At 59.9% G+C, this 26,954-nt stretch overlaps 1 protein-coding gene across 5 annotated transcripts in view; it reads left to right on the top strand.

The window, feature by feature from the left end:
- ACTN4 (actinin alpha 4) overlaps window positions 1-26,954 on the top strand; it is a 72,585-nt gene that overhangs the window by 44,203 nt on the left and 1,428 nt on the right. The window contains exons 3-21 of one of the 5 annotated variants that reach the window (XM_030874342.3): window positions 13-132; window positions 3,250-3,336; window positions 4,276-4,363; window positions 6,268-6,346; window positions 7,574-7,655; window positions 8,406-8,491; window positions 12,775-12,867; window positions 14,582-14,812; window positions 15,423-15,570; window positions 18,982-19,132; window positions 21,698-21,806; window positions 21,972-22,112; window positions 22,203-22,385; window positions 22,481-22,615; window positions 23,655-23,834; window positions 24,697-24,843; window positions 25,688-25,768; window positions 26,077-26,142; window positions 26,750-26,908. In XM_030874342.3, coding sequence (XP_030730202.1) covers window positions 13-132; window positions 3,250-3,336; window positions 4,276-4,363; window positions 6,268-6,346; window positions 7,574-7,655; window positions 8,406-8,491; window positions 12,775-12,867; window positions 14,582-14,812; window positions 15,423-15,570; window positions 18,982-19,132; window positions 21,698-21,806; window positions 21,972-22,112; window positions 22,203-22,385; window positions 22,481-22,615; window positions 23,655-23,834; window positions 24,697-24,843; window positions 25,688-25,768; window positions 26,077-26,142; window positions 26,750-26,908 — 2,366 coding nt within the window. Of the gene's footprint in view, window positions 1-12; window positions 133-3,249; window positions 3,337-4,275; window positions 4,364-6,267; window positions 6,347-7,573; window positions 7,656-8,405; window positions 8,492-9,477; window positions 9,564-12,774; window positions 12,868-14,581; window positions 14,813-15,422; window positions 15,571-18,981; window positions 19,133-21,697; window positions 21,807-21,971; window positions 22,113-22,202; window positions 22,386-22,480; window positions 22,616-23,654; window positions 23,835-24,696; window positions 24,844-25,687; window positions 25,769-26,076; window positions 26,143-26,749; window positions 26,909-26,954 lie in introns of all 5 variants that reach the window. The other 4 variants (XM_060288316.2, XM_030874337.3, XM_030874341.3 and 1 more) reach the window with 4 other exon arrangements.

The raw sequence follows: 26,954 nt of genomic DNA, 5'->3' as shown, positions 1-26,954 counted from the left end.
TTTGGCCCTCAGGGGAGCGGTTACCTAAGCCGGAGCGGGGCAAGATGAGAGTGCACAAAATCAACAATGTGAACAAGGCACTGGACTTCATCGCCAGCAAAGGAGTCAAGCTGGTCTCCATTGGGGCGGAAGGTGAGCTCAGATGGGGCCCGACCTCTGCCTTGGGAACAGAAGTTGTGTTGGTGGCAGAGAGAGCACTTGGGGGTGCCTAAAGCCCAGATACACCAAGCAGCGACCACAGTGACTGCCCTTGATGTGATGCTGGGCCCACAGACCTCCCTCCCTTCCCCCAAAGGATAATCCAGCCCAAGACCAGGAAATCCAGCTCACCCGGTCATGAGGGGCACAGGGGGAGGAATGGCTTTGACTTGGACCCCGGACACCCTCACTCGCCCTCCTGGTGCCGGGCCTGAGGGACACAGACCGACACGTGACACGGCATCTCTCTGAGCCAGCAGCACCTTCGCCCTTAGGCCCTGTCTGGTGTCTGCAGGCAGGAGCGCTCAGAGTAGGGGAGGGCGCTTGAGGCCCGGTGTCAGGGAGTGTAAGCCCAAAGGTCAGTGAGCAGACTTTGCTGGCTGCACAGCTTGGGAGAGTGTGGCCTCTTGACAGAATACCCGGGATCCTCTGCGCCCCGTGCGGGCACCTGGAACTGTGACCCTTGTCTCCGAGCCCTCCCTAGAGCAGCGGAGTGCCCTCCCTCCAGTGCAGGCTCTTGTCTCACAGACGCCTTTGGAGACCAGGCGAGGCCTGACAGAGCCCAGAAGCTCCCCATCAGCCTGGGCTCCCAGCTCTGGTCATTAATCAGAGCAGGGTTTCCTACACCCCCATATCCATGTTGTCCCAGCTTTTAGAAAAACAAAGAAAACTAATTGCCGCTAATGGCAGGGCTCCGAGAATTTGGCCAGGACTCCGGGCCAGAATGCGCATCCCGCGTTCCAGGGCTCTGCCCCAACCCGGGACCTCTCCAGGGAGCGCTGCCAAGCCTCGCATGCCACGGCTGAGGTGGTTGGTGTTTGCTTAAAAAAAAAAAAAATCAAAACCCTGAACTCAGTCAGACCCTGAGATTTTCTGTTCTTGCATGGCTCTTTCCTCCTGGCTCCCCTCCAGCCTTCCGCTTCTCACAGCTGCATTGATTTTGCTCAGATGCTAGCCTGTAAATACAGAAGGGGTTAGAGGAGAGACCCGTGGCAGTCATCAGTTTTCATCTGGAGAAAAACTCAGTCTAAAAATGTTTTCCGTTCATGCCCAAGCTGCTTCACTCCCAATCCCCGTGGCCGTCGGGCCTCTGGAGGACAGCTGACTGGAGCCGCTCCGAGGGCTTTGGGATACCTGAGCGCCCCAGTCCCCGCCCACCCCCAGCTCCCTGTCCCTCCACACCATCTAGGCAGTTGCAGGAACGTGGCTTCCTCGTGGGGGTTGTGAGAGGGGTTGGGAGTCGGAGGCACAGCTGCAGGTCCAAGAAGCAGCTGGTGGATGTGTCATGAGAGCGGCCGTCTTCCTCCCCTCACAGGGACTCTCTGAGTCCTCCGTGACCAGCTTGCTCGTGGAAGCGGCTGGGTATGGGCGCTGCGGCCTCCTCTCCAGCTTGTGTCCGTCCCCGGCTTTGGGGTGCCTGGCCCTCGGGGGGAACGCAGCGTAGATTTCCTGAATGAATCACCGCCCTCACCCCACGCTGGGAAGGCTCGGCCTCGTTTCCGGCCGTGGGGGTTCTTAACACTGGGAGAGAGCTGGACAGACAACGTGTCCTTCCCCTGCTTCCAGGCGGCCAGCTACGCATTATCTCCTCTCCTGAAACCCTCAAGCCGAGAGGTGCCCTCGGCCGTCAGCCCATGGCTTCGCTGTGGGGAGCCTCTCCAGTGGCTAAAAGAGCACCCACCCTTTCCTAGCGAGCATGTCCTCGGGGAAGGCTGGGCCCCATCCTCTGGGGGACCATCGTGCCTCCTTCCCAGATCAAGCCCGCCTAGAGTTTTCTGTTCTCGAGGCTGGTGAGCAAGCTCTCTTGAAGTGTCCCCTCCATTCTCCGCATCCTCTCTCCTGCATCCGGTGTGTGAGAGGCGTGGGGGTGGCAGGCCTGAGAGGACCGCCAAAGGCGCGTTGGGCCCATGGGCCCCAGGAAGAGGCCGCTTGCATGCACCTCCCTCACCTGGCTGCAGACACACGGTGCCTGAGCGTTGCAGAAGTGGTTTTTCTCTTAAGCTGCTGAAGCTGAAGAACGTGTGGTCCAAACCCTTCTCTTTCACTCCCAGGAGTTTGGGAGAGAGGCTGGTTTTCGGTTAGTTAAAAAAGCACGCACTTATCAGCTGGACCTTGTGCTACCCACCCTCCCCTCCCTGCAGCACCGTGTCTTTCTCAAGGGCCGGGTCCAGGTGCTGGGGGTGCAGAGGTGATCACGAAGGCAGACAGTGACCAACTAGACAAACCAGCACATATCAGTGTGTGAGGGGAAGAGCAGGGTGCTGGGGAGGGAGGCACCGGGACGGTCAGGGAAGCCATTCTGGGGAGGTGACATATAAGCAGAGCCTTACAGGCTGGGAAGGACCAGCCATGTGAGGAAAGGGTCGAGGCGTGCGCTTTGTGGCGGGCCAGAAGGTGTGAGATCCTTAAAACAAGAGAGAGCTGGCTTGTTGAGAGGACGGAGCTGGAGAATGCTGGGGAGGGAGGTGGGAGTCACGCAGGGCAGGCCTTGTAAGCCAGACTCCAGAACACAAAGCAGGCGACCGACACAAATCCGGTGCACCTGTTCCAGTGAACACTGTGCCTGCCGCGCGGGGTGGATCGCAGTGGGGATGGAGGAGGCAGCACGGGAGGATCTGAGGGAGACGACGGTGGCTCGGACGAAGGTGGCGGCAGTGGGATTGGAAGGAAGTGGGCAGACTCTCAAGAGACATGCCCATAAGGTGTGGTGGGTCCTGGAAACGGAGGCCCAACACCTGGGACGAGGCTCAGCGGGGAGCAGTCCGTTGAGCTGGGTCAAGAGAATGAGCTGCCCAGAGAGGAAGAGGCCTGCGTGGCCGAGAATACACGGGGATGGAAGCCCGAAGGTGCCAGGCAGCAGAAGGCTTTAGGGACAGCACTTCCCGGAGTGTTCAGGGGACATCTTCTCCCAGTGAAGGTGGTGGAGGACAGGCCTAGGCAGCTCTTTCAGATGATTGGAGTTAATCTCTAGACAGGGCTGGGGGCCACCTGGGGAGTCCCACTCTGGTTTTAACAACCCTCTTGCCCTCTGCCCCCTTTCCCTGTGTGCAGAGATTGTGGACGGCAACGCAAAGATGACCCTGGGAATGATCTGGACCATCATCCTCAGGTTCGCCATCCAGGACATCTCTGTGGAAGGTGAGAGCCAAGGACCTGCTCACGGGCAAAGAACAGCCTCTCCTCCCCACCCTGGTTCCACCCGAGCTGGGGGGACTTAGTTAGGATTTCGGGCTTTTTGTCTTCATGCTTTGAGGCTCTTTCTTGTGTCCAGACATCACTCAGATGCCCTGCCTGGGGGTGGTTAGTAGAGGTGCTGGCCCAGGCTGCAGGTGAAGGGTCCCCCCCGCAGCCGCCCATCTCAGTGGACCCTCACACCACCCTTGTCAAGTGTGGCCCCATTTTATAGTCAAGTAGCAAACTAGTGATAGAGTCAGGCCTGGCCTCGTTCTCCTGGGCGTCAGCACCTATGTTTCCACTTAGCCTCCCACCCTCGGACCTTGGCCTCCATGGACCTGGGGTTGGTCCAGGCCACCACAGGATGAGAAAAGACACAGGGCCAGTGTGCAGAGGGGGCTCCTGGTGACAGACCACAGCAGGGAGCGCATCTATCTGGTCACTTGTAGCACTCCCAGTGTGTTGAGGACAGTCAGAGCTGTCCACGGGGAACGGACGGACCTCCTGGGGCCCTCCCTCCCTGCTTCCTCGAAGCTGCGGCCAGGTCTAGAGACCCTGAGTGGGCAGGCCCGCATCAGGGCTTGTTTGGCCGTGTGTCCTGCCAGCTAAAGGCACAGGCTTTGGGGTCAGAAACATGGCGCCGGTTCAGGCCCTCACACTGGCCTGCCACTGCCACTTCTGGGGTGACCCCAGGCAAGGGACTGCTCCTCGGGGCCTGGCGTGCTGTTAGGATCAGCAGGCGCCCACCCGCGTCTGGAAGGGGCACTGCTGCTGCTCCGTCCAAGGGCCTCTCCCCCAGGTTCTGTGCGACCCTTATGCCCGAGCCGAAAGTGCAATCCACCGGGGCTGGGTTCTGAGCGCTTAGTTTTGGGCCAGTGCTCACCATCCTCATGTGTTTTGCAGAGACCTCTGCCAAGGAAGGGCTCCTTCTCTGGTGCCAGAGAAAGACGGCCCCGTACAAGAACGTCAACGTGCAGAACTTCCACATCAGGTGAGCGCCGGCCAAAGCACCCAGCCCACATCATTCCCACTCTGCTTCCTGGGACCTGAGATGCGGTCCTCCCACCCTCTCTCTTTTCCTGTGGTGTTGTCATGGTCTGTGAGGTGCCAGCTCTCAGCGGCCCCTCCCCCTGCCACTGGCCCCCGTGAGCCCCTGGCAAGGTCCCTGCGTCCCCTGGGGGAGGCAGCAGTCACCTCGCCGTCCCAGGCTAAAGGCATTAAGGCCCGGCACTCTGGCAGGCCCTCTAGAATCTTCTTTTTCCCCAAGCAAGGTAACTCAGAAGCAACAACAAAGCTCTTCCTTTGTTTTGACCTCTCAAGAGGGACCTGCCATCCTTACGGTTGCTAGTGAACGTAGTGTTGGGAAAAATGTACCATGTCCACTAGAGGAACAAGACTCGGCCTGCACGAGCCTGTTCTTCCTCGGTTGAGGGCGGGAAATGAGTGTGTCCATGAGGTGAGTGTGGTCAGTGCCACACAAGATCTGGGAGCGTGGCATGGCCCGGGGGTTAGGAGTGCAGGCTTTGGGGGCGGCCCCGAGGTCAGATCTGGTGTGACTCTGTGACCTCACCTCTCTGAGCCTCTGGTGTTCTCCTGGGGTGGATGGACCAGGGAGAGGGCACACGTAGGAATGAAGAACGGGGCTTCATGGGATCCACAGAGGTCCTGCTGTGTCTTCAGGCTTCCTGGAGCCCTGGCACTGGACGTTGGGGACCATTGTGCTCTGCATTGAGAGCATTTGGTCCCTCCCTTGAGCTCCTCTGTGTGTTTCCTTCCTTTTCCTGCCACCAGCTGGCTGGTCCTCTGTGCATTTCTTTTTCTTTTTTTGGCTGCATTGGGTCTTAGTTGCCACACGTGGGATCTTTCCTTGTGGAGCGTGGGCTCGGTAGCTGTGGCCTGCGGGCTCAGTTGCTCTGAGGCATGTGGGATCTTAGTTCCCCGACCAGGGATCAAACCCGCGTCCCCTGCATTGGAAGGCGGATTCTTAACCACTGTGCCACCAGGGAAGTCCCTGTGCATTTCTACTCGTTTATTTATTCAATCACTAAATGTCTATGGAATGCCTACTCCATGCCAAGAGTGGGAATACAGCAGCACCAAAATAAAGTCCCCACGCTTGGAAGGTAACACCACAGCAGGGGGACCAGTAGTTCACAAAGGCGTGAAGAAACCAACAGCGTAATTTCAGGTAGTGAGAGGAGTCATAGAAAGACGACAAAGTAGGATAAGGTGATAGAAAGTAACTGGAAGAGTACCACAGTCGGGGGCCGGGGGGGGTCTTTCTAAGGAGGCGTCATTAACCTTGACCCATGAAAGAGCCAGTGTGACTAGTATGGACTGTGACCAGCTGTCACTTTCCTCTGAACAGAGCCCCTCGTGTCAAGCCACATCCCGGCATTTAGCCAGCCCACGGGTCAGGTCAGCTAAGGTGCAGAGGGCCTGCAGTGGCCTGCCCGGCTCAGTGGGGCCTTGCAGGGACAGTGCTCAGCAGGTCACAGCTACCCTGGTAACGAGCACTCAAAGCACTTGTCATTTGTCAGGTATCGGCCAAAGCCTCACATATTTACTCATTTCATCCTCACAACAGCCCAATGAAGTGTAGGTACTGTATTATCCCCATTTTACGGATGTGGCAACTGAGGTAGCAGGAGATTATGGGACTTGCCCAAGGTCACACTGACAGCGAGTGGAAGGGCTGGGATTTCCCCCAGATGGTCTGGCTCCAGCAGCCAGGTTCACGGCCAGCCGGCCACACCGTCTGCCTACAGTGCCAGGCACACACTCTAAACCACCTCACTGAGTGGGAGTTAATCATTCCTGTGGGTGCCCACAGCCTGCAGCCCTCCCATGACGGTGGGGGGGCTCCACTCATAACCTTGGCCTTTCCATCCCCAGCTGGAAGGACGGTCTTGCTTTCAATGCCCTGATCCACCGGCACAGACCAGAGCTGATTGAGTACGACAAGCTGAGAAAGGTACGTGTCTCCTGCTCCCCTCAGTGGCCCACAGACACCCTGAGTCTGACCCTGGCTCCGGGCCACCGCCCCCAAGCCCATCTGTTGCTGGCGTCCAGAGCTGGACTCTGTGCTCAGATGGGCAGACTGGGAGGGCCTTGTGCCACCTGTCAGCAGACCCCAGGCTCGGTGGCTGATCTCGCCTCCTTTGCTCCCCTTGGGGACTGCCCTTCTCCCTCCTTGGTCATCGCAGCTACCTGGGGTTATTGTAGGGCCTGGCCGGCCATGCTTAATAGCCGCCCTTCCTTAACCCTCTAGATTCTGGAAGCATTTGGGGAGGGGTAAAGAATTCTAAACCATCACCGCCGACAGCCCTGTCCCGTGCGGGGTCCTGTTGTATTTTGCCTGTACAGAGCGTGTAAGACCCAGGCTCTGCCCTCTAGGAGCTGCCAGCCTCGCGGGGAAGACAGGACAGTTGTGTCCAGAGCAAACCAGCCGTACAGGGCCCTGTGCATGTGCTCAGGCTGCGTGGGAGTGGAGAGGGGATGGGGCCGGACAAATGCTCCAGAGGAAGGAAGGCACACCTGAGCTGACCCGGTGGGGTCAGGGCCTCTGGGGAGGAGGCAGTTGAGGGCCAGAGAGCGGGCATCCCAGGTTGGGGAGGCACAGGCCTGCACTTAGCCCGTTCAGTCCGCAGTGAGTAATCGTATTGGGCTCTAGCTGGAAAGCCTAGGTGAAGGCACCTGAGGGAGGGTCAGGGTGAAGTGCCTTTCATCCTGTAAGCAGCGGGGCAGTTAGAGTAGGGAGGTTAGAACGGGGGCAGTTAGAGTAGGGAGGTTAGAACGTGGATGCACTCCGTTCCCTCTCTACCCCACCCCCCACGCCCAGGGCTCTCTCAGGTCTGGACCAGTGTGGGTTTCAGGGCAGGGGTCTTAATCTGGGGTCTGGGGATGGATGGAAATTCTAAGAAAAGAGCACGCCTGCATTGTCTCTGGAGAAAGGGTCCACAGTTTGCCCCACAAAGATTTCCAGAGGCATTCCTTTGGGTAGGAATTGACTTTACCCGGGTGTCCCCCCTCCCCTCACTGATCCCTGCAGCAGCACAGGTGGCTGAGAACTGCCTGAAGGACCCTTTCCAGTCCTAGCCCTTCCCAAGATCCCTCCCTTCCGGGCCAGCCCTTGTTCCTTCTGCTTGTGCATCCTGCCCCTGACCAAGTTTCTCCTCCTTCCCTCACCTCCCTCCCCCAGGACGACCCCGTCACCAACCTGAACAATGCCTTTGAAGTGGCTGAGAAATACCTAGACATCCCCAAGATGTTGGATGCAGAGGGTAAGTACATCCCTTTTGTTCAGTCAGCACCCTGTTTTGTGGGCATGTCTTGCAGTAGCCTCAGGGAGCTGGCGGAGCCAGCCAGAACGCCTGAATGAATCAGCGTGAACTGGGGACAGTGGTGTCACCCAGGGAGCCAGAGCAGGAGCAGCCTGAGCAGCCAGGGGTGCAGGTGGTGGGGAAGAGGTCCTTGAAGGGTCAGCTCTCAGGGGCTGCCTCTTGGGCTGGGCCCAGGTGCCCTGCCTTCCTGACTGATCCCACCCCTCCCTCCGGAGGGGCGAGGGAGGTCGCCAGGAGGGTTGACTCCTGCAAACAACCAAGGCCTCTGCCTTCCCTGCCTGCCACAGCCTCGGAGTCTGGAGCCCACCAAAGTGGAGTGTTTTTTCCTTTTCTGGCTTTGCTCCTTTTCCCAGCCATGTACCACCCCCAGCCAGGACCCATGCCTCTGGCCTCTGGTGGCCTTTGGGGTTGACCGTCTAGCAGCCCCTTGAGGCCACTCTCAGAGAGAGGAAGTGGCCTCGTTTTAATCCATTTCCCACAGGCTTGGCCTTTCCAGTGACCATGGGGGATGGAGGGCCCAAGGGTGTGGCCAAGCCAAGCCCACTGGAGTCGCCAAGGGCCGTGGAATCAGTTCTGAGGGTCCTTCTCCCAGGATGGCTGTGGCCTTGGGAGCCTGTGGATCCAGTGGGTGACCGCCCCCGCCCCACCCGCCCCTGCTTGGGCGGTTTAACCCTTGTTGTTCACTTGCAGACATCGTGAACACGGCCCGGCCCGACGAGAAGGCCATAATGACCTATGTGTCCAGCTTCTACCATGCCTTTTCAGGAGCGCAGAAGGTACCGGGCAGGGCCAGGCAGGCCCACCTCGCTGCCACTGCCCAATGCCGCTGCTGCCTCTCGCCTCCCGTGCTCACCTCATTTCTCTTGCAGACGGCAGCGGTCTCTCTCCGACTGGAAGCCACCCCCTGACTCCTTGGCACCTCCGCCCATTCAGTCCTTGCCCACACTGTCTATCAAGGGCCTGACCTGTGCCAGGCTCTGTTCCAGGCACTTAGGATATAGTCAGTGACTGAGTCAGGCACGGTCCCTGCTCTCATGGAGCTTACATTCTAGTGGGCAAGGCAGACAACAGGCGTGTCCACAGATAGAGTAATTTCATGTGATAAGTGCAGTCGAGAGCATGGGACAGGATGGTGGGATGGGGAAGCGTGGGGGCTGCTTCGCTGGGGCTGTCAGGGGAGGCGAGATGAGCAGGAGCTGCCTGGTGAAGATCTGTAGGAAAGGTGTTCCAGGTAGAGGAGGGAGCAAGTGCGAAGGCCCTGAGGTGTAAATAAGCATGGCTTTTTCAAGGAATGGCTGGAGAAGAGTAGGAGAGGGGAGGAAAATGAGGTCGGAAAACGTGACAGGCCCAGGCCGTGCAGGACCATCGTAGTCTGGGATCCGGAGTTTGGGTTTTATTCTGGGGACATCAGGAGACCACCAGGGGTTTATGCTAAGGTGGTAGGTGGTCACACCGGACAGGATCTTGCTTATGTTTCCAGGAAGATCAGATAACACCTGATCCTTCCAGCCCTAAACAAGGCTTCCTTGCTAGTGTTTCACAAACTCAGGCCTGGTTCGAAAAGGAATCCATCTTATTCAGACCCTCCCCCTTCCCCTCTACAAAACCCCGGCAAGACATGCCCACCCAGGCCGGAGCCAGGGTCTGGCTTCCAGTCCAGAGCAAGCGCTGTTCCTCCGCATGAACCTTGGGCCTCGGCCGGCCTTCCTGCGTCTTTCACTCTCTCCTGCCTCTCTCTCTCTCTCTCTCTCTCTCTGCGCAGATATTGTAGGCACTCTGAGGCCAGATGAGAAAGCCATCATGACTTACGTGTCCTGCTTCTACCACGCTTTCTCGGGGGCTCAAAAGGTGAGCTGGGGCGGGAGCACCCTCACTGCTGTGGCTGGAGACTCGCCCTTGCCACCCCTCCACCCCCACGTCCCCCTGCCCGGGCTGCGGCCTGAGGACCGACCCAGTCTGGCAGGTTCCTGTGACTGTGGGCCTCCATTGCCACCACCGAGCCGGTGCTGGCCCAGTGTCGAGACACCACAGGTAGTCTCTCTGTGAATACCGCCCACTCTGTGAGATGGGTGGTGGCACCCTGGTTTCTCAGACAAGGCAGCTGAATCCCAGTGTCACCTTAGATGGCAGAGCGCAGCTTGGGCCTGTGCTGCTCTGCTTGGCCGCCCCGCCCTTTCCGTGATCCGTGCCGGCCACCTGCCTGCTGCGCTGGCTGTGCCTCTGCCCGGAGCATTGGCTTTGCTGCCCCTCTCTGCAGCTCTGTCCCCTCCCAAAGGCCCCAGGAAAGGCTCTGGGCCTGCTCCTGCTGACCCAGATCGTCAGGCCGCTGTCCCCAGCAGCCCCGCGGACACAGGTAGGGCCGTCAGAAGTGTCTGCTCCCAGGAGCGGCCCTCCCCGAGCCTGGCTGACCTCACGTGTCCCCTGCTGCGCCTGTCAGGAGCCCTCTGCTTCCACAGGATGGTGCCCAGCTGCCCCCACGTGGAGGCCTGGCCGGCTCTGTCCCCTCCACTTGCCTCCTGGGTGTCTGGTCTTGGCCAGCGGTGTATTCCCAGCAGCTTGATTTTGTGTCACCGTTGGCAGTTGGGCAGGGAGGAGAACAAGAAGAAATGAGCTCTCATTTATTGAGCACTTACTGCATGCAAGGGACTGCTCCGAGGACTCCATGTGCACAGGCTCTAAGAGTCCCCTGCACACCCCCGGGAGGGGTGGGTGCCGTTATCCCCATTTACAAGAGGAGGACACTGAAGTCACGGGGCGGGGACTTTGCTGCCTCCTTCAGAGCCTCAAGGCCAGTGGGGGCCTTCCTACGGGCCATCTGCTTGGGCCGCCTCTCAGCAGTGTGACCTCGGATAAGTCTCTTCACCTCCGTTCTCCCACGTGGAAAACGTGGAGCAGGCTAGTACCCGTCTCAGGGCTGTCCTGAGGATGAAGTGAGCTCATGCGGGTGAAGAGCTCAGGACGGTGCCTGGCCCCTTAAGCGCCCCGCCCGCGGCCCGGCAGTCAGAGTGGCCCGCCTCTGCCCGCCTCTGCCCGCCGTGCCACTTCCCGTGCCACCTCCCCGGCAGGTGGTCGGAGCTCGTGTTCGGAGTGTTCTGTGGGGGGGCACAGGCAGGGAGAGTGGAGGGGACCCCTCACCCTAGCAGGAAGGCGGGGGGGGGGTGGGCGGTGATAGATTCCTCGCCACAAACCCCAACTAACAGCACGTTTGTGTTGGCCTCACCCCTCCACGGGCCCCAAGCCAGCCTCGCTGCCCACCACACTGCCCTCGAGGGAGTGTCTTCTCTCTGCCCAAACTGCCCCCTCATGCTTAGAGCTGAGCTCTGGTGTGGGGGACCGGAGGCCTTGAGGCATCTGTGGGAAGGGATACTGGCAGGAAAGCCCAGGTCAGAGCATTTGGGAGTCTTTGAGGCAGCTGGGCCCCTCTCGTGAGGGAGGAAATAAAGGCCGGCCTATTGGGAGCTGCCCGTCACCAAGGGACGTGCAGGATCCAGGCCTCTCCGGCTATGAGCCCAGCTTCCCCCGGCCCGTGTTTACTTCCCAGGACATCCTTGTAATGCTTTTATTATTGTGGCTGTCTTTTCCCCAGAGGTTCAATCCAGTCTCTTAAAAGAGTGCTCTCTGGGTTTTGTTTTGTTTCATGAATGCAAGGGCAACCCTAGCCCTAGCACCAAGTTTGCCCGTTCTCTCCTGATAGTTTATTTCTAGTCACTAAAGCATTTGCTCCTTGTTCCTTTGCTCACTCATTCATTCATCAACTCTTGAGTACCTCAAACACGCCAAGCCCTGAGCTGGGTGCCAGGAACTCAGTGGTGAACCAAAACACTTGTGACCAGCAGCCCGCACCTTCGCGGGCCTGCACAGCGCAGTGGAGCTGAGCTTGGGGTGCCGGTTGTCTCTCCAGATTTGGGGTCAGGGACTCACGTCCGCGACTCCCCCACAAGCTGCGATCTTGGCTCTGCTTCCTGCACTCACTAGGGGCTGGGTGTTCATTGGCCGAGGCCCTCGGGAACCTCACCTCTGAGGAGCACTGCCTGTGGCCGTCGGCCTGTGTCCTGCAGCATGAAGCAGGGTGTGTGTGTGTGTGTGTGTGTGTGTGTGCGCGCACCACTCTCAGCTGTCCCCCACTCACCTCCCCACCTGTCCCAGAGCAGCGTGTGGAAGTGGGAGGCTGGGCGTCAGTGCCTGCAGCTAGCCAGGTCTGGAGCCACCCCCAAGCCTCTCTGTTTTCCTTCCCCACCACTCTGTAGACCCTCCTCACTATTTCTGTTCCTGTTCTGTTGCCGTTTCAACTCTTCTTCTTGGACCCTTTCTGTGCTTCCTGAAAGGTACCTGGTCTCTGTGTGGCATCCCTCACCCTCCTTCTCCTGTCCTTGCATTTTCCCCCCAGCAGGACAAAGCAGGACATTGTCCTGTAGTTCTGGGCAGAGACTAGTCACTGTCTGCACCGCTCCCTACTCTCCGAAGCCCTGGCTCCCCTCCGCCCTGTGCATCGTGACTTCCGCCCTCTGAGCCTTCACCAGCCTCCTCGAGGGGAGGATTAGGAAGGGGCCGGGCATGCTCTGCCTGCGCACTGACCACCAGACTTCTCTGGGGGGCGCCAGCACCCCCCCCTCTGCCCGCCGCCACAGCTCTCTGGCGCTCGGCCTTCCCCGCGGTCTCCCTTCCCAGCCAAGGGGAGGGTCCTTAGCCTAGCGGAGGACCCTACCCAGCCTCACCCAACCCTCCTCTTGGAGGGCCTGTGAGTCCGTTTCCCCCACAGTGGGTGAGCGTACGGCTCCCTAGTCCCCTTCAGCACCTCCATGGTCCAAGTCGAGAGAGCCCACAGGCCCAGCTCCCCTGGCGGGGGCCTCAGCAGTAAGCTTTGGGGGCCCCGGAAAGGCCTGTCAGGACACAGCCACTCGGCCCCATCTTGCTGATGCTGTGCTTCCTCTCCTTCCCTCCTTGGGGACTTCTGTGTGGGCCACGGATGAGCCAGCTTTCAGGGGACGTGCCTGTCAGGAGGGAGGGTCAGCAGCCCCCAGGCAGCCCTGACTGTGTGCTTTCCCCGCCCCTGCCCCAGGCTGAGACTGCCGCCAACCGGATTTGCAAGGTGCTGGCTGTCAACCAGGAGAATGAACACCTGATGGAAGATTATGAGAGGCTGGCCAGCGACGTGAGTGTGTCACTCCCCCCTGCCCTGGTGGCCCCGCCAGCGCTGAAAGATTAGGTCACCTCTTGTTACTCTCTGCCAAAGGTCATGGGACATCTGCAGAGGGGAGAGCAGGGATGGCAGCGAGACTTTCTAGAAAAGGTCATAAGGTTATATAGGCTGTGGAGTTTGACCAAGCCAGTATGTGACCTTTCGGGTTGATTTTACAAGACTAAGGGGTCAGACTGCTGTGTCACTATGCTGGCTGGCTTCTGGGGTCTCGAGCTTGGGTTTCTACAGAAGATAACTCAAGGACAGAGTTTTCTGAACACCCGACTGCATTAGAATCAGCTGGGGAGCTTTTTAAAAATTTAAAAAATTTTTGTTCCCGTGCCCCACCCGTGGAGAGACTGATTCCGTAGGATGGAGAGAGACCCGAGAGCTGATATGGTGACAGGACAGCAGTTTGTCATGTCAGGCCCCCGTGCAAGCACTTCACGAACAGGATTTACCATCTCCACAACAGCCCTGTTAGGAGGGAACTCCTATTACCCCCTTTTCCAAGTGAGGAAACAGGCCCAGAGAGGGTCAGGCACAAACCCACCACCATGCGGCTTGGTGGGACGGAGGTTCAAACCCAGGCAGCCCTGCTCCGGAACCTGAACCCGGACCATCAGTTGGGAATGTGGGTGTTTAGTACATCTCTCCTAGATTCTCCCCTTTATTTTTAAAATTTCCACATTAAAAAAAAATAAAAACATCTACGCTCCCCAAGAGGAGTAGTTTGACTGCTCTTCTAGACCAGTGGTTCCCCGACTTCGAGATTTCACAGACCAGGAAAATTTGGGAAAGTATTTGCCAGCCAACCTAGAGTGGTGAACTTCTTATTTTGCCAAGTTAAGGATATTTTTAAAAGAAAAAGCTACCGTTTGTTACCACCATCATGTCTAACACCTAAGAAGGTTAAAAGGTTATATCTTAGGATCCCGGCCCTTCCCAAGAGAGGGCAGTTAGCATCACGCACCAAGATGTCAACACACACGGAGACCTTTGTCCTTGGTTTTCTCATCCTGCCAGAGGTTGGCATTTGGGAATCACTTCCCCGGGCCTATCTATGCTGGACAGTACTCGATTTTCCTCTCCTAGGATTGTTCTAGAATGTCCAGTTTGTTTGCTTGTTTGTACCCTGGTCTCACTCCATCAAAGACATGAGTGGCTCATACGGGTCACTTTCTTTTTCAGTTGTACTTTATAATTTTCTGTGTCCCAGGCCCCGCGCATGGCACTGACCACCCGAGAGTGAGCTAGGCGTGCAGTCAGCCCTGCCCTTGAGGCGGCACAGTCAGTGACCAGGACACAGTGAGGCTCTCAGTGTGAAGCTCGGTGCAGATGGCGACAGCGGGCTCTCATGGGGGTGCAATGGGGGCGGCCATCCAGGAGGGGCGTCTGAATTGAGGCTGCCCTGCTTAGGTGAGGGAAGGAAGGCCAAAAGCAAAGGCAGGAGCAGGAAGTAGCCAGAGAACAGCCCCGTGGTTCAGAGGGGGCACGTGTTCCCAGAATTCCTGGTCATGGGATTCCCGTCGGGAATCATGGAAAAGTCGAGCTGGGGAGCAGGGGTGATTCCCCAAGATGGGGCCCTCGGAGATCCAGGTCCCCTGTGCCCATGAGCCGGGGGCGGCCCTATCTGTGCTCAGAGGGTCCCCTGCAGAGGCCACCGCAGCTTCTTGTGGGCCCACAGCTCCTGGAGTGGATCCGGCGCACCATCCCCTGGCTGGAGGACCGCGTGCCCCAGAAGACCATCCAGGAGATGCAGCAGAAGCTGGAGGACTTCCGCGACTACCGGCGCGTCCATAAGCCGCCCAAGGTGCAGGAGAAGTGCCAGCTGGAGATCAACTTCAACACGCTGCAGACCAAGCTGCGCCTCAGCAACCGGCCCGCCTTCATGCCCTCCGAGGGCAGGATGGTCTCGGTGAGTGCCGGGGGCTGAGGGTGGGCCAGGGCCCAGGAGGTGTGTGGGGCTGCAGGTTCCCTGTGAGGGAACAGCTGAGGGGCGGCTGCTCACCGCCCACAGGCTTATTTCCCCAGCATGGTCTTTCTTAACTGAAGTGCACAGCTTTCGGAGTGCAGAGTGCGGTGGGGCATGCACTTGACACTTTACTGGGTTCCTTCTCCCCCCATCACTCCCCAGACTTTTACACCCATCCCCAAACCACACCATAGTTTGTGTGGAATTGTTTGAATTTGGACCCTCTTTTGGCTGTGACTCCAGGACCTCCAGTGCTTGAGACCCCTTCTCAGGGGAGGGACAATATTCACTGGACAGTCACCTTCTGACTCCCAGTGCCCCGTATGGCATTCGTTCATTTTCATTCAATCATTTACTCCAAAAGTATTGACCGCACCTGCCATGTGCTGGGCCCTGTCCAGACACGCAGATACAGCAAAGCCGGGGAGAGATGTGACCCCAGCCCATTTCTGCTGCCTTCCCGTCATCATCAGGGTGGTAACCTTCAGGGAGGCATTGCCCTGCTGCGTGCCCCAGCTCCCTGTGGTAGCCCTGCCCTCTCCCGCCCCCACAGGACATCAACAACGGCTGGCAGCACCTGGAGCAGGCCGAGAAGGGCTACGAGGAGTGGCTGCTGAACGAGATCCGCAGGCTGGAGCGGCTCGACCACCTGGCAGAGAAGTTCCGGCAGAAGGCCTCCATCCACGAGGCCTGGACCGACGGTACGACCCTCCCAGCTCCCTCCCTCCTTTCTTGTCTCTCAGAGACACACGTGTACGCACACACAGACACACACACACACAGAGCCCCTCCTGCCTGCATAGCGTCTGTTTGTCAGACCCCCTTTCCTGCTGCCTGGGAACATGCATGTCACAAATGCCGCTGTGGGTCCATCCAGCCCCAGGCAGCAAGGAACAGTTTGGGGCCAGGTCCGCCCAACCTGCCCTGGCCTCAGAGATTACTTACAGGTGGACTGCTTCCTGGGTCAGCTGCACAGGGACGTGGCCCCTGTCCCGGTCCCTCTGCCACGTCTCCCCTGAGTATGGCGGCCCTCCGGGCCAGGGTGGGCGTGGGGGTATGCTCTCCCCTCCCTGGCAGCCTGGGTTCACACCCTGCCTTCCGTGCCCAACACCCTTTGAGACTGTGGACTTCACACTGAAGAGCCAGTGCTGGATGGTCTGTGGTCCTGAGCATGGTCCTTAGAACGGGCCAGGGAGCCGCCTCCCGGCCCTGCTGCCCGACTTGCACCTGCTGCTCACTGACCACCAGTCACGCGCCCTTCGGTGTGGCCCGCCGTGGGAGCTCCTTCTCACCCCTGCCCTGTCCCGGTGCCTCCCCCGGGGCCCCTCCCACAAGGGCAGCGGTGATTCCGGCTTCTCCGCAGCTTTGCAGTGCCTGTTCCCTTGGCTCGGGATGTGGAATTCCATCACGTCCCTGGCCCTCGGTCGGGACCCACACCACGGCTGAGATTCTGCATCCCAGGGGCCCAAAAGCTTTCGGGAAACGGCCAGTGCCTTCCACTGGGCTCCCACCCTCCCACTTCCGGCTGCCTCCTGCACTCCCTGCCCTGGCCCTCCTGCCACCACTCTGCCTAGCTGGTCTCACACTTCCTTGCATTGGTCAGTGCAGTTTTTCATCCCTCCCAGCCTCCCAGGTCCCCATGAGATCCTCACTGAGCCCCTGGGGGCTCCTCTGGCCCCACCCACCCAGCTATTAGGCAGGCTGCCGCAACCCTGGTCAGTCGCTGAGACCCACCCAGAGGCACCCATACGGAGCCTGCCCCACCCTTGCCGGCACGCGGACACGCAGCTCTGCAGGGTCCGCAGACCTGGGCCTGTGTCACCTGTGTCCCCAGCCGCAGCCCGGCTAATGCCCTCCTCACATTAGCTCAGGCCAGCTGCTCTCCCGCGGCAGCTTCCAGATGCAGAGCAATACCCTGACCCCTCCTCTGCCAGGGAAGGAATGCAGAGGAGGGGAAGCCAGAAGGCAAGCCGAGGACAAGGTAGCCTGGGCCAGGGACGCAGGCACCTCCCTCTGCCCCACAGAAATGGCGCCTGTGGGCTCTGCCCCCGCAAACCTGAGGGGGGGGGTGTTGGCATGTAGTTTATTCGTTTGTTCTTCATTCATTCATTCATTCAACAAACACCTCTTGAGCCTCTTCGCTGTGCTCAGCAGTTTCCAGGTAGGTGAGGTCCCTGCCCAGGGAACTGCAGACTTTGACATCTTTCTTGTCAAGGGGCCCTTGGACATGTAAGTGGATTTTACAGCACCCGGTCCCACGCTTGGACTGAGCTGCCTCCTGTCATTATCCACGTGTTGTAGCCCCATCATCCTTTCTTAGGCTCCTGTGTCCTCCCTGTGGATTTCCCTTCTGGGGGCCTCTTACCAGCCCTCCAGCCTCTCTCCTGGGGCTCCAGGAGGCCCTGAGAAGATGGTCTCCTGAGGCCGAGGGGTGTGGGTGTGACGGCCCACCAGAGCTCCTTCCCTGGGAACCACTTTGGCCGGCCTTCACCCGAAGGCATTTAGGAGAAGTGGCCCAGTCTTTAGCCAGGGCCCAACTCCACACGCCCCTGCCCCACCCCTACCTCCCCACAGGCACTTTGGCATCTGGCCCTGCCCCTTGCATTAGCCCGGAGTCCCCAGGCAGGCCTGTCCATTCTCATTCCCAAGGCCTGAAGCCTCTGTCCTCTGAACCACCCAATTATGCAGAACAGGAGGACAGACCAGCCTCCCGACCCCTCTACAGCCCTGGAAGCCAGGTGTAGCAGCCTCCTCACCTGTGGGGGGTTGGGGGGCAGAGGGCGGGCTGAGCCACCATCACTCTGTGCCCCCTCACCATCCCTACAGCCTGCAGGAGTGAGCACCCATGTGGGTGCTTCTCACAGGGTCTCAGATTGTCTGGGGGAAAAGCAAAAATGAGCCCCCATCCCCCCCCCAGCCTAGCTGCCCCTTGGCCTGGGTCCCAGGCAGCCGTGGCTGTGGCCCCCTCCTCCCGATTCTTCCCAGCACACCCCTGGCAGCTCCCTTGCTGAAACTCTGCTGAGGCAGAAAAGTGGTAACCTACTATTTCTGGTTCCCACCCTTGGGAGAAAGCAATTTGGAGAAGGGAATTGCAAGCTTGCCTTTGTGGTTGAGCCTGCTGCCCCGGGGCTGGAGTGGCAGGGCTGGTGCACTCGGTCTCCCAGGCTGACACCTCCTGTCCACCAGTGCCGGGCCCTGTCCACAGGGTGGCTGAGATGCAGTTGGAACTGGCTGGTGCCCGGCCTTCTCAACATCCCCTCATTGAGGTGTTAACCTTGGCCTGGCACTGGCCGCATTTACAGGGGAAGAACAGGTGGGGAGAAGCTGTCTGCCATCCCCTGCTCTAGGCAGGCAGCTGTTGGTTGGATTTCCTGGTGCCAGCTGAGGGGGTCTCTGAGCTGCCGCTCCGGGGTAGCCGGAGGTAGCTTTAGGGGTTGGGGGTCCCAGCCACCTTTCCCGGCCAGCGTTTCCCCCTTGGTTCTTAGCAGTACCTTACTGTGCTTGCAGGGCTCACTTGAGCTTCTGTCCTGGGGTGTATCATTAGCCAGGCTCCAGGACTGATAGCAGTGTTCCTCCCTTCCTTCAAAGGGCCCGACAATGGGCCCTGCCTCGCTGCACATGGAAAGCCCTTAGGATAGTGTGGAGCGATAGGTGTGTGATAGGACTCCCACACCGAGGGGGCCTGGCGCCCAAGTGCCAGGGGCCAGGCTCCTGGAAGAGCCCTGACTCAGACTTCCCCTTCCCCCCACTGCTGAGGCATGGCTGCAACGCCAGCTGCTTCTCCAGATCACAGCGGTCCGCAGGTAGGTGTCCACATTTCCAGCCCTGGTAGCACAACCCAAATTCTTACCGTCTACCAATAAAGGATACTAAGTTTAGAGCCCACAGCTTGAATTGGGATATGTCTCAGGCCCACCAGCCCCACAGCGTCTCCCAGCTCCATCCAGGATCTAGTTGGGCATAGAGGTTCCTGCAAAGGGCGAGGAAAAAGGCTCTGGAGGTTTCTAGCTCTCATGGCACCATCCTCGACAAGGCAGGGCGTGGGGTCCACACCCCGTCTCCCTCCCTCTGGCGCTGTTGACGAAGCACCCCCTGCCCTCCGCGCCCCCCAGGGAAGGAGGTGATGCTGAAGCACCGGGACTATGAGACGGCCACCCTGTCGGACATCAAAGCCCTCATCCGCAAGCACGAGGCCTTCGAGAGCGACCTGGCCGCGCACCAGGACCGCGTGGAGCAGATCGCCGCTATCGCCCAGGAGCTCAAGTACGTGTGGGCTCGTGGTTCCCCGTCACCTGCTTCCCCTCCAGCACCCAGTCCAGAGCAGTGGCGGGGCAGTGGTGGAATGGGGTCCCCCAGCCCTTTCCACCCTCACACCCTCCTTTCAGATGCCAGGGAGGAGCCTTACAGGATGATGCCTTTTGCCCACCTTGTCTTTACCCCAGATGAGAAACAGTGGGATCTAGATTCTCCAGCAGAAGGGGGGGGTCTCTGACCCCTTGTCCTGATTCCTCAGGCTGTTGGGGTCCCTGGGGCTCCCCCTCCTCTGCCTGCCACACCAAGGAGACCCCCTGGCCCCCTGATGTGGTGGGCGGCCTAGCCCACACTGCTCCCACCCCCTGCTCCCTGAGGGAATCTGGCTGCACAGAGAGCCCATTGTTTTGCCCGGCCCCTTCCCTCTCCTGCTCAGAATACACTTATTGTAAGAGCTTCCAGGCAGTCGGGTCTCTGCCCTCCCTTCCCCACCCCAGTCAGATAAACTTGTGCACACAATTAGTACACTGAACCTCCAGAGCCAGTGAAAGGGGCCTTATTCCACCAGCGCAGCGGCCATCAGCAAGCAGGGCCCAGGGAGTGGGAGGCCCAGGCCATGACTTCATGGAAAATCCACAGGCCCTGGAGGGCGGCCGGGCTCCCAGAATAGCCGTCTGCTCCAAAATAGGATCCTTGGCTGGAACTGCCCTCTCCACAGACACCCCCTACCCTGTCACAGTCATCCCCAAAGTTCTCCTTGTTCCTGCAAGGCTGGGGCCTAGCACTGATGCCCAGTGGAGCCCCACACCGGGCAGGGCTGGCTTCCTTCCTGACTCACGCCCGCCACACTGCCCAGCTGCTCTGGGGGCTCCCCATTTGCTCACCCAGAGGCAGAAGTACCACTGGGTCTTCACAGTACCGGGGACACGGTGTCCCCATTGAGCGCTGTTGGGGGCACCCCTTGAAGTCCTGCAGCTCCCCTAGGATCGAGCCCCTGTACCTGGCATGCCCAGGCCGAGGAGAGTGAGGTCACAGACGCAGACGTCCACCACCCTCAGGGGTTGTGGGGTGGGACATAGGCAGGTCCCCCACCCCCACCCCCACCCCCATTGACAGGCGAGCTCCTGGAAGCCAGTGAGAAACAGACTTGGAGGAGCTCCTAGGCCAGCCCACTTCTCAGGCACTGGGAACAGCCATGTGAAACCCATTACCCTGAGCCGGGGAACAGGCGGTCCCGAGGCAGCTTTCTGGACAGTAGCCCTGGAGGAGAAAGGGAGGGCTGTTTGGGGTGCTGTCTGTTGCCCCGAAGATGAGTCTGAGGGCCCAGGGCCGGCCAGGATGAGCCTGGATAGACAGCCCGGCTGAGCGTAGATTAATGGTAATGACGAAAACTCAGGGCACTTAGTGCTCTATGTGTACTAGCTCATTTAATCCCCCAGCAATCCTGTGTCACAGAGTGGGAACTGAGGCACAGAGAGGCCAAGGGGCCTGCCCAAGGTCACACAGCTAGGGAGTGAGATAGGACTGGAACCTGGGCCGCCTGGTCCCCGTGTGAAGCACAGCCTTGCTCCTCCTCCAGCCCTTGCCTGCTCCCCCGGCCCCTGTATCCTGCCTGCCCGTCTGGCTCACCAGGCAGGCGACACAATCCCTGTGTCCTGGTTCCCATGTCATGTTCCTCCCCATAGTTGTTCCCCCAGACCTGTACACTGACTCCCTAGGAGCCTTGCTGCTAAGAGTATCCAAGTGTGGACCCCAGGAGGCAGGAATGCTGGGGCTGAAGAGAGGGAATAAGGGGCAGGGGGCTGGGAACTATGGTATCAGCTTAGTGTTTCCAACCTCAGTCATTGCAGTAATAATACCCATTCCCTAATCAGCTCACTTTTTTTTTCTTGAATATATCGTTAGTTGCGTACAGTGAGATTGTAGGCTAATTGTACATTTCTTCCTTAATACCCATTAAAGTAAATACACAACCTTTAATGAGGAACTGTTGCTACTTTTACCTACTGGGTGCAAAGGACTGCTCTCGGCAGTTCACACGAGCTAAGTAACTTGGTCTCCGTGATAAACCCCACCCCCATTTCAGAGAGGAGAAAACCGAGGGATCCAGAGGGAGTTCATTCGCCCAGGGTCACACAAGTTCAAAATCGGAGAGCTGGAATTCACACCTAGAGAACTTGGCTCCAGAGCCTTATTCTCTAACCAGTGTGTTCTGCTAGACTTCCTTTAAATGGAAAATTATCCAGGGCACTTCCCTGGTGGTCTAGTAGTCAGGACTCTGTGCTTCCACTGCTGGGGGTCTGGGTTCGACCCCTGGTCGGGCAACTGAGATTTCACCAGCCTACAGGGATGGTCGAGGGCCACGCTCTGGGAGCCCTGCGTAGCTTACAGTGACAGCAAGCTCTGTTATCCTCTCCCCGCAATTCCTCCTGCCCCGGGCCAGAGGGGTGATTGATGACTGATGTGCTTAAGTGTCGATATCCCCTGGTACCAGGGCCTGGGACACCTGGGGGCGGGTGGGTCCAGCACACCCTGACTGCCCCCGCTGGATCTCATCACCCTCTGCCCGGCCCACAGCGAGCTGGATTACTACGACTCCCACAACGTCAACACCCGCTGCCAGAAGATCTGCGACCAGTGGGATGCCCTTGGCTCTCTGACCCACAGTCGCAGGGAAGCCCTGGAGGTGAGGAGGGAGCGATGCCCCCCACTGAGGTCTGTGCCTTGTTGCCCTCAGAGCAGGGGTCTTCCCCTGACCCCTTGGTGCCCCCGGACCCCTCTCCACCGTACACACCTCCTGCTAGCCTACTGACCTCCCTCCTCTGTCCCCGTCCCTCCCAACACGCACCAGAAAACGGAGAAGCAGCTGGAGACCATTGACCAGCTGCACCTGGAGTACGCCAAGCGGGCAGCCCCCTTCAACAACTGGATGGAGAGCGCCATGGAGGACCTCCAGGACATGTTCATCGTCCACACCATCGAGGAAATCGAGGTCCGCCCCTTCCCCTCCCGCCCTTCTCGTGGCTCGTGGGGCCTCCACGGGTCCAGGCCGCGCCCTCATCCCTTCTCTTCCTGCCCCCAGGGCCTGATCTCAGCCCACGACCAGTTCAAGTCGACACTGCCGGACGCCGACAGGGAACGGGAGGCCATCCTGGCCATCCACAAGGAGGCCCAGAGGATCGCCGAGAGCAACCACATCAAGCTGTCAGGCAGCAACCCCTACACCACCGTCACCCCCCAGATCATCAACTCCAAGTGGGAGAAGGTGGGCGGCACACACCCACCGGCAGGGCCGGGGCAGGACCAACCAGGCGAGGCGGCCGCCCCCCTGACTGCTCCTGCCTGCGTCCCCTTCCCCAGGTGCAGCAGCTGGTGCCCAAGCGGGACCACGCCCTCCTGGAGGAGCAGAGCAAGCAGCAGTCCAACGAGCACCTCCGCCGCCAGTTCGCCAGCCAGGCCAACATCGTGGGGCCCTGGATCCAGACTAAGATGGAGGTGAGGGCGAGTCGCCCCAGCCCTGCTGGGCCCAGGAGAGTCTCAGGGCAGAGTTGAGGAAGAGCCCCCACTGAACGGGAGGCTGCTTGCCCCTGGTGGGAGGGCCCCAGTGCTCCACGGGGCCGGTGGATCTGGGACCCAGCTCTCGTGGCCTCATGGGATTAGGAGCGTCAATAACGTATTCATGGAAATGGCAGCACCATCCAGAGAGAAGCTGTGCTGAGGGGTCAGGTAGAGACGGGTTCGAGTCTCGACTCTCCCCTCGACTTCCGGTCGGGAGTCAGGCACAATTTAACCTCTGTGGCTCAGTTTTCTCACCCCTAAAAGGATGAAGAAGACCATTACTTCATTCCCTCAACAGACACTTTTGGGCACCGCCCTATGCCAGCCGCATCACAAGCACTGTGGTGTAGCTGTGACCAAGGTGGTCCGAGCTCAGACCCTCCCCGCGCCCCCACTCTGCCCTCGTGACCCAGCCACGGGAAGGCTTGTAACCATGCCGACTGCGACTCAGGCCGCCACTTACGAGTGCTCACTGTGCACTAGGCACCCCACTGACCAAAGTGGCCTCACTGAAACTCACGACAGCCCGAGAGAGGATCGGGCAGGTTGGCCGCGGGGCTCAGTGCCCCCTGCACGGCTTGGTCACCCTGGGAAGCGAGGCGTGGGGTGCTCGTGCTCAGGAGCACGGGTTCTGAAGTCACCAGGCCTGGGTTCCGATCCTGGCTCTGCCTCTTAATGTCATAAGTTGCCCTCTTTGGGCCTCAGTTTCCACCTCTGTGGAATAGGCCTGTCCCAGTCTTGGGCCTCACAGGGAGTCAGGCGGGGAGCAGCGAGGTTAGCCCTGTGGAGCGTTGGTGCAGAAACCGCATCGTGGCTGCTGTTACACTGGAGGGAGGGCCGGAGGGGACCCCTGGGCAGAGGTCCCGGGCTGGAGGCGCCCTGGCATTGGGGCGGCCCGCGACAGACCGCCTCCTGGTGGCTGGTCGTGGCCGAGGGTCCGCCAGTCCCCCACCCAGTAGCACCACCCTCTGTGCAGGAGATCGGGCGCATCTCCATCGAGATGAATGGGACTCTGGAGGACCAGCTGAGCCACCTGAAGCAGTATGAGCGCAGCATTGTGGACTACAAGCCGAACCTGGACCTGCTGGAGCAGCAGCACCAGCTCATCCAGGAGGCCCTCATCTTCGACAACAAGCACACCAACTACACCATGGAGGCAAGCCTGCCCCGCCCCCACCCGCTTGCCCTTGCACGCGCTTGCGGGATTCCTGTGGCAGCCCAGGCAGGGCCCGGCTGTCTTATTCCAAATGGCTTTTGCCCTGTAGAAAAGTGTCTCCTGCTTGCTCTGTCTCCCCTTTCTCTCTGACCAAAAAGACTAGATCCAACGTTTACATGTCTCTAAAAATCACGGTTTCTCTACCACTACTCTCCCATCACCATGCCAACACACATCTCAAGACAAGCTCCCTGGAGAGCTGGGAGGGCGGGCAGCACCTGCCCCCAGTGTGACCTCAGCCGTTTCATCCTCACTCGAGGACGCAGATCCAGCCAGCATGTGCGGGAATCCCGTGCACCGGCTCGCTGCCGCCAGGTTACAGCATCAGGGCTGGTTGCCATCATATTGGTAGCTTGAAATGGTCCGTGGTGACAGCACTTAGACCATGCAGATCGGAAGATGCCACCAAATAAAAGGGGGGAAGGGCTGTTTCCCCAGAAAGCTAGTTACACATTGCCCAGCATGTCTCTACAAAGCTTCCCTGTGGATCCTGGCACAGGTATCAGGACCCGCTTGTCTGCTGCATCCGTCACTGGGACATACACCGGTGTGACGTGAACCCCGCTGGTTGGCAGAGGCAGTAGGCGGGCACCGTGCCTGTGGCCCTGTGTACATGAGCCGCATGGCAGAGTGTGGGGCTGGGTTGGCATTTGGGAGAAAGTTGGGGTGAGTCTGACTCCAGGCCACACATACCCCCGCACAAGGAGCAGCCAGTCCCGAGCCCCCCTCAGCTACAGCGGCGGTGGTCCCAGCATCCCCACCTGCCAGCCAGCCCACACTCACGCCCTCATTCCTCCCGCAGCACATCCGCGTGGGCTGGGAGCAGCTGCTCACCACCATCGCCCGCACCATCAACGAGGTCGAGAACCAGATCCTCACCCGCGATGCCAAAGGCATCAGCCAAGAGCAGATGCAGGAGTTCCGGGCGTCCTTCAATCACTTCGACAAGGTGAGCCGCTCCCTCTGCCCCCTGCTGTCGTCCCTCCCCACCGTCACCTCCCACCCTGCCCCCTGCGTCTTTGCATCTGTCCGTTTGTTCACATCACAGTTGCTGAGTATCAGAGGCCACTCACAGGGGCCGGCAGGGCCCCAGCCACTGAAGGGGGTGCAGAGGTGCATCACCTCGACCCACAGCGTGGGCAGCTTCCCTCAGGAAGAGAAAGGGGAGTCCCAAGCCCCGCCCCCGGGGCTTTGCATCCTCGCCCACCTGCCGATGCAACCCTGAACAGACAGGTCCCAGCACACCAGGGATTTGAGACCTGACGCAGGAATCTGATCCACACATACACACAGTGTCCTTAAAAGTCAGGTTTGGTTTGGCAGCCCCTTTAGAGGGGCCCTGAGCACCAGTTTGCCCCGGGCCCTGCCGGGCCTGATGTGTCATCTGCCTGCTCTCTGTGGGTAGCATGTGCTCTGGGCGTTAGGCAGGGGCCCAGCAGGAGGGGGTGCAATCCCCTTTCTCCCACCCCAAATCCTGGAGGTGAGGAGAGCTCCCCCCTTCCCTCCCAGGAGTCCTGGGACTCAAGCCTCAATCCTGCACCTCTCAGCTCCCACCCCTGCTCTGGCCCAGAGGAGCTGGGAGGCGGCCTCTGACTGCCCTCCAGGCCACCCACGCCCCTCCACCTGCCCCGCCCTGGCCATCACCTTGTCCACGTCACCTCTAACTGTGTTTCCCTCCCCCGTGTGTCCCCTTCCCCCACCCTCTGCATGTGACCCGGGCCCCTCTCCCTGCCTTGGTGCCGGCCTGGTCTCCACACCGCCCCTTGTGCACACCTGCCTTCGGACGCCGGCAGGACCACGGCGGGGCGCTGGGGCCAGAGGAGTTCAAGGCCTGCCTCATCAGCCTGGGCTACGACGTGGAGAATGACCGGCAGGTACGCGCCCCCTGGGCCCCAGCGGACTGTGGCATTAACTGCTCTTCTCTTTCTCTCTCTCCTTCTCTCTGTCTCCCCTCCCTCTGGCCATCCCACCCCTTGCCATCATGTGTGCCATTTCACGGGCTCTCTTGCCGCCTCCCTGCCCTGTGTCTCTCCGGACACCTTCCCCCTTACCTGGTCTCTCGGGGCCACCTCTGTCTCCCCCGCTCCCTGCCACTGTCCTGTTTCCCCGCTGTGCACACGGGGCGGCCCCTCTTGCCTACTCTGGGCCCGGTCTCCTCTGCTGTCCCTGCGTCCTCGAGCAGAAGCAGACGGGCAGCATGGACTCCGATGACTTCAGGGCTCTGCTTATCTCCACGGGATACAGCCTGGTATGCCGCCTCTGCCTGCCCTTGCTGCTGTGCCTCTTCTCCTCCCCCTCCTCCGTCCCTCCCCCTCCTCCGTCCCTCCCCCTCCTCCGTCCCTCCTCACCGCCTCCAGAATGTCCGCGTCCTCGGGGACACTCCTCCACCAGAGCAGCATGGCCTGGCCTCCCTCCTCCTCCTCTGCTGCATCTGCTGGTTGGGGTCCCTCCGATGACTCCCTGAGTCTCCCGCCTCCTTTCCTGGAAGTCTCCGGAGAGAGGAGGTCAGGCCTCCAGCTCTCTCCCCTTCTCTCTCTCTTTCTTTCTTTCTTTCTTCCTCGCCCTCCGGAGCTAACTTTCCAGCCAGGGCTGAGGAGCAGTAGGCCTGCTAGATCCACTCCCCAACTCCCCACTTCCCAGAAACGCGGGACGGGAGGAGCAGAGGGTGCACGTCCCAGGTCTGGGGCAGGTGGGGCAGTCGGCCGGGGAGCCAAGACCCTTGGAGGCGGGCTGACGACGCCTGTCGTGTGCGCTGGGGTCGGGCCCTGCTCTCCTGACCCGGTTCTAGCCACCGGGCCGGCCCGGCCGCCCTGCCCCGCTAAAGGCCGCCTGTCCCCCGCCCACCCCCCTCGCAGGGCGATGCCGAGTTCAACCGCATCATGAGCGTGGTTGACCCCAACCACAGCGGCCTCGTGACCTTCCAAGCCTTCATCGACTTCATGTCGAGGGAGACCACCGACACAGACACGGCCGACCAGGTCATCGCCTCCTTCAAGGTCCTGGCCGGGGACAAGGTGAGCAAGACACCTGGGAGGCACCCAGCGGCCGGCGGGGAGGGGC

The sequence above is a fragment of the Globicephala melas genome, chromosome 19, assembly GCF_963455315.2.
Source record: "Globicephala melas chromosome 19, mGloMel1.2, whole genome shotgun sequence".
NCBI classification, from domain to species: Eukaryota; Metazoa; Chordata; class Mammalia; order Artiodactyla; family Delphinidae; genus Globicephala; species Globicephala melas.
This window is presented reverse-complemented; position numbering and strand designations above follow the sequence as displayed.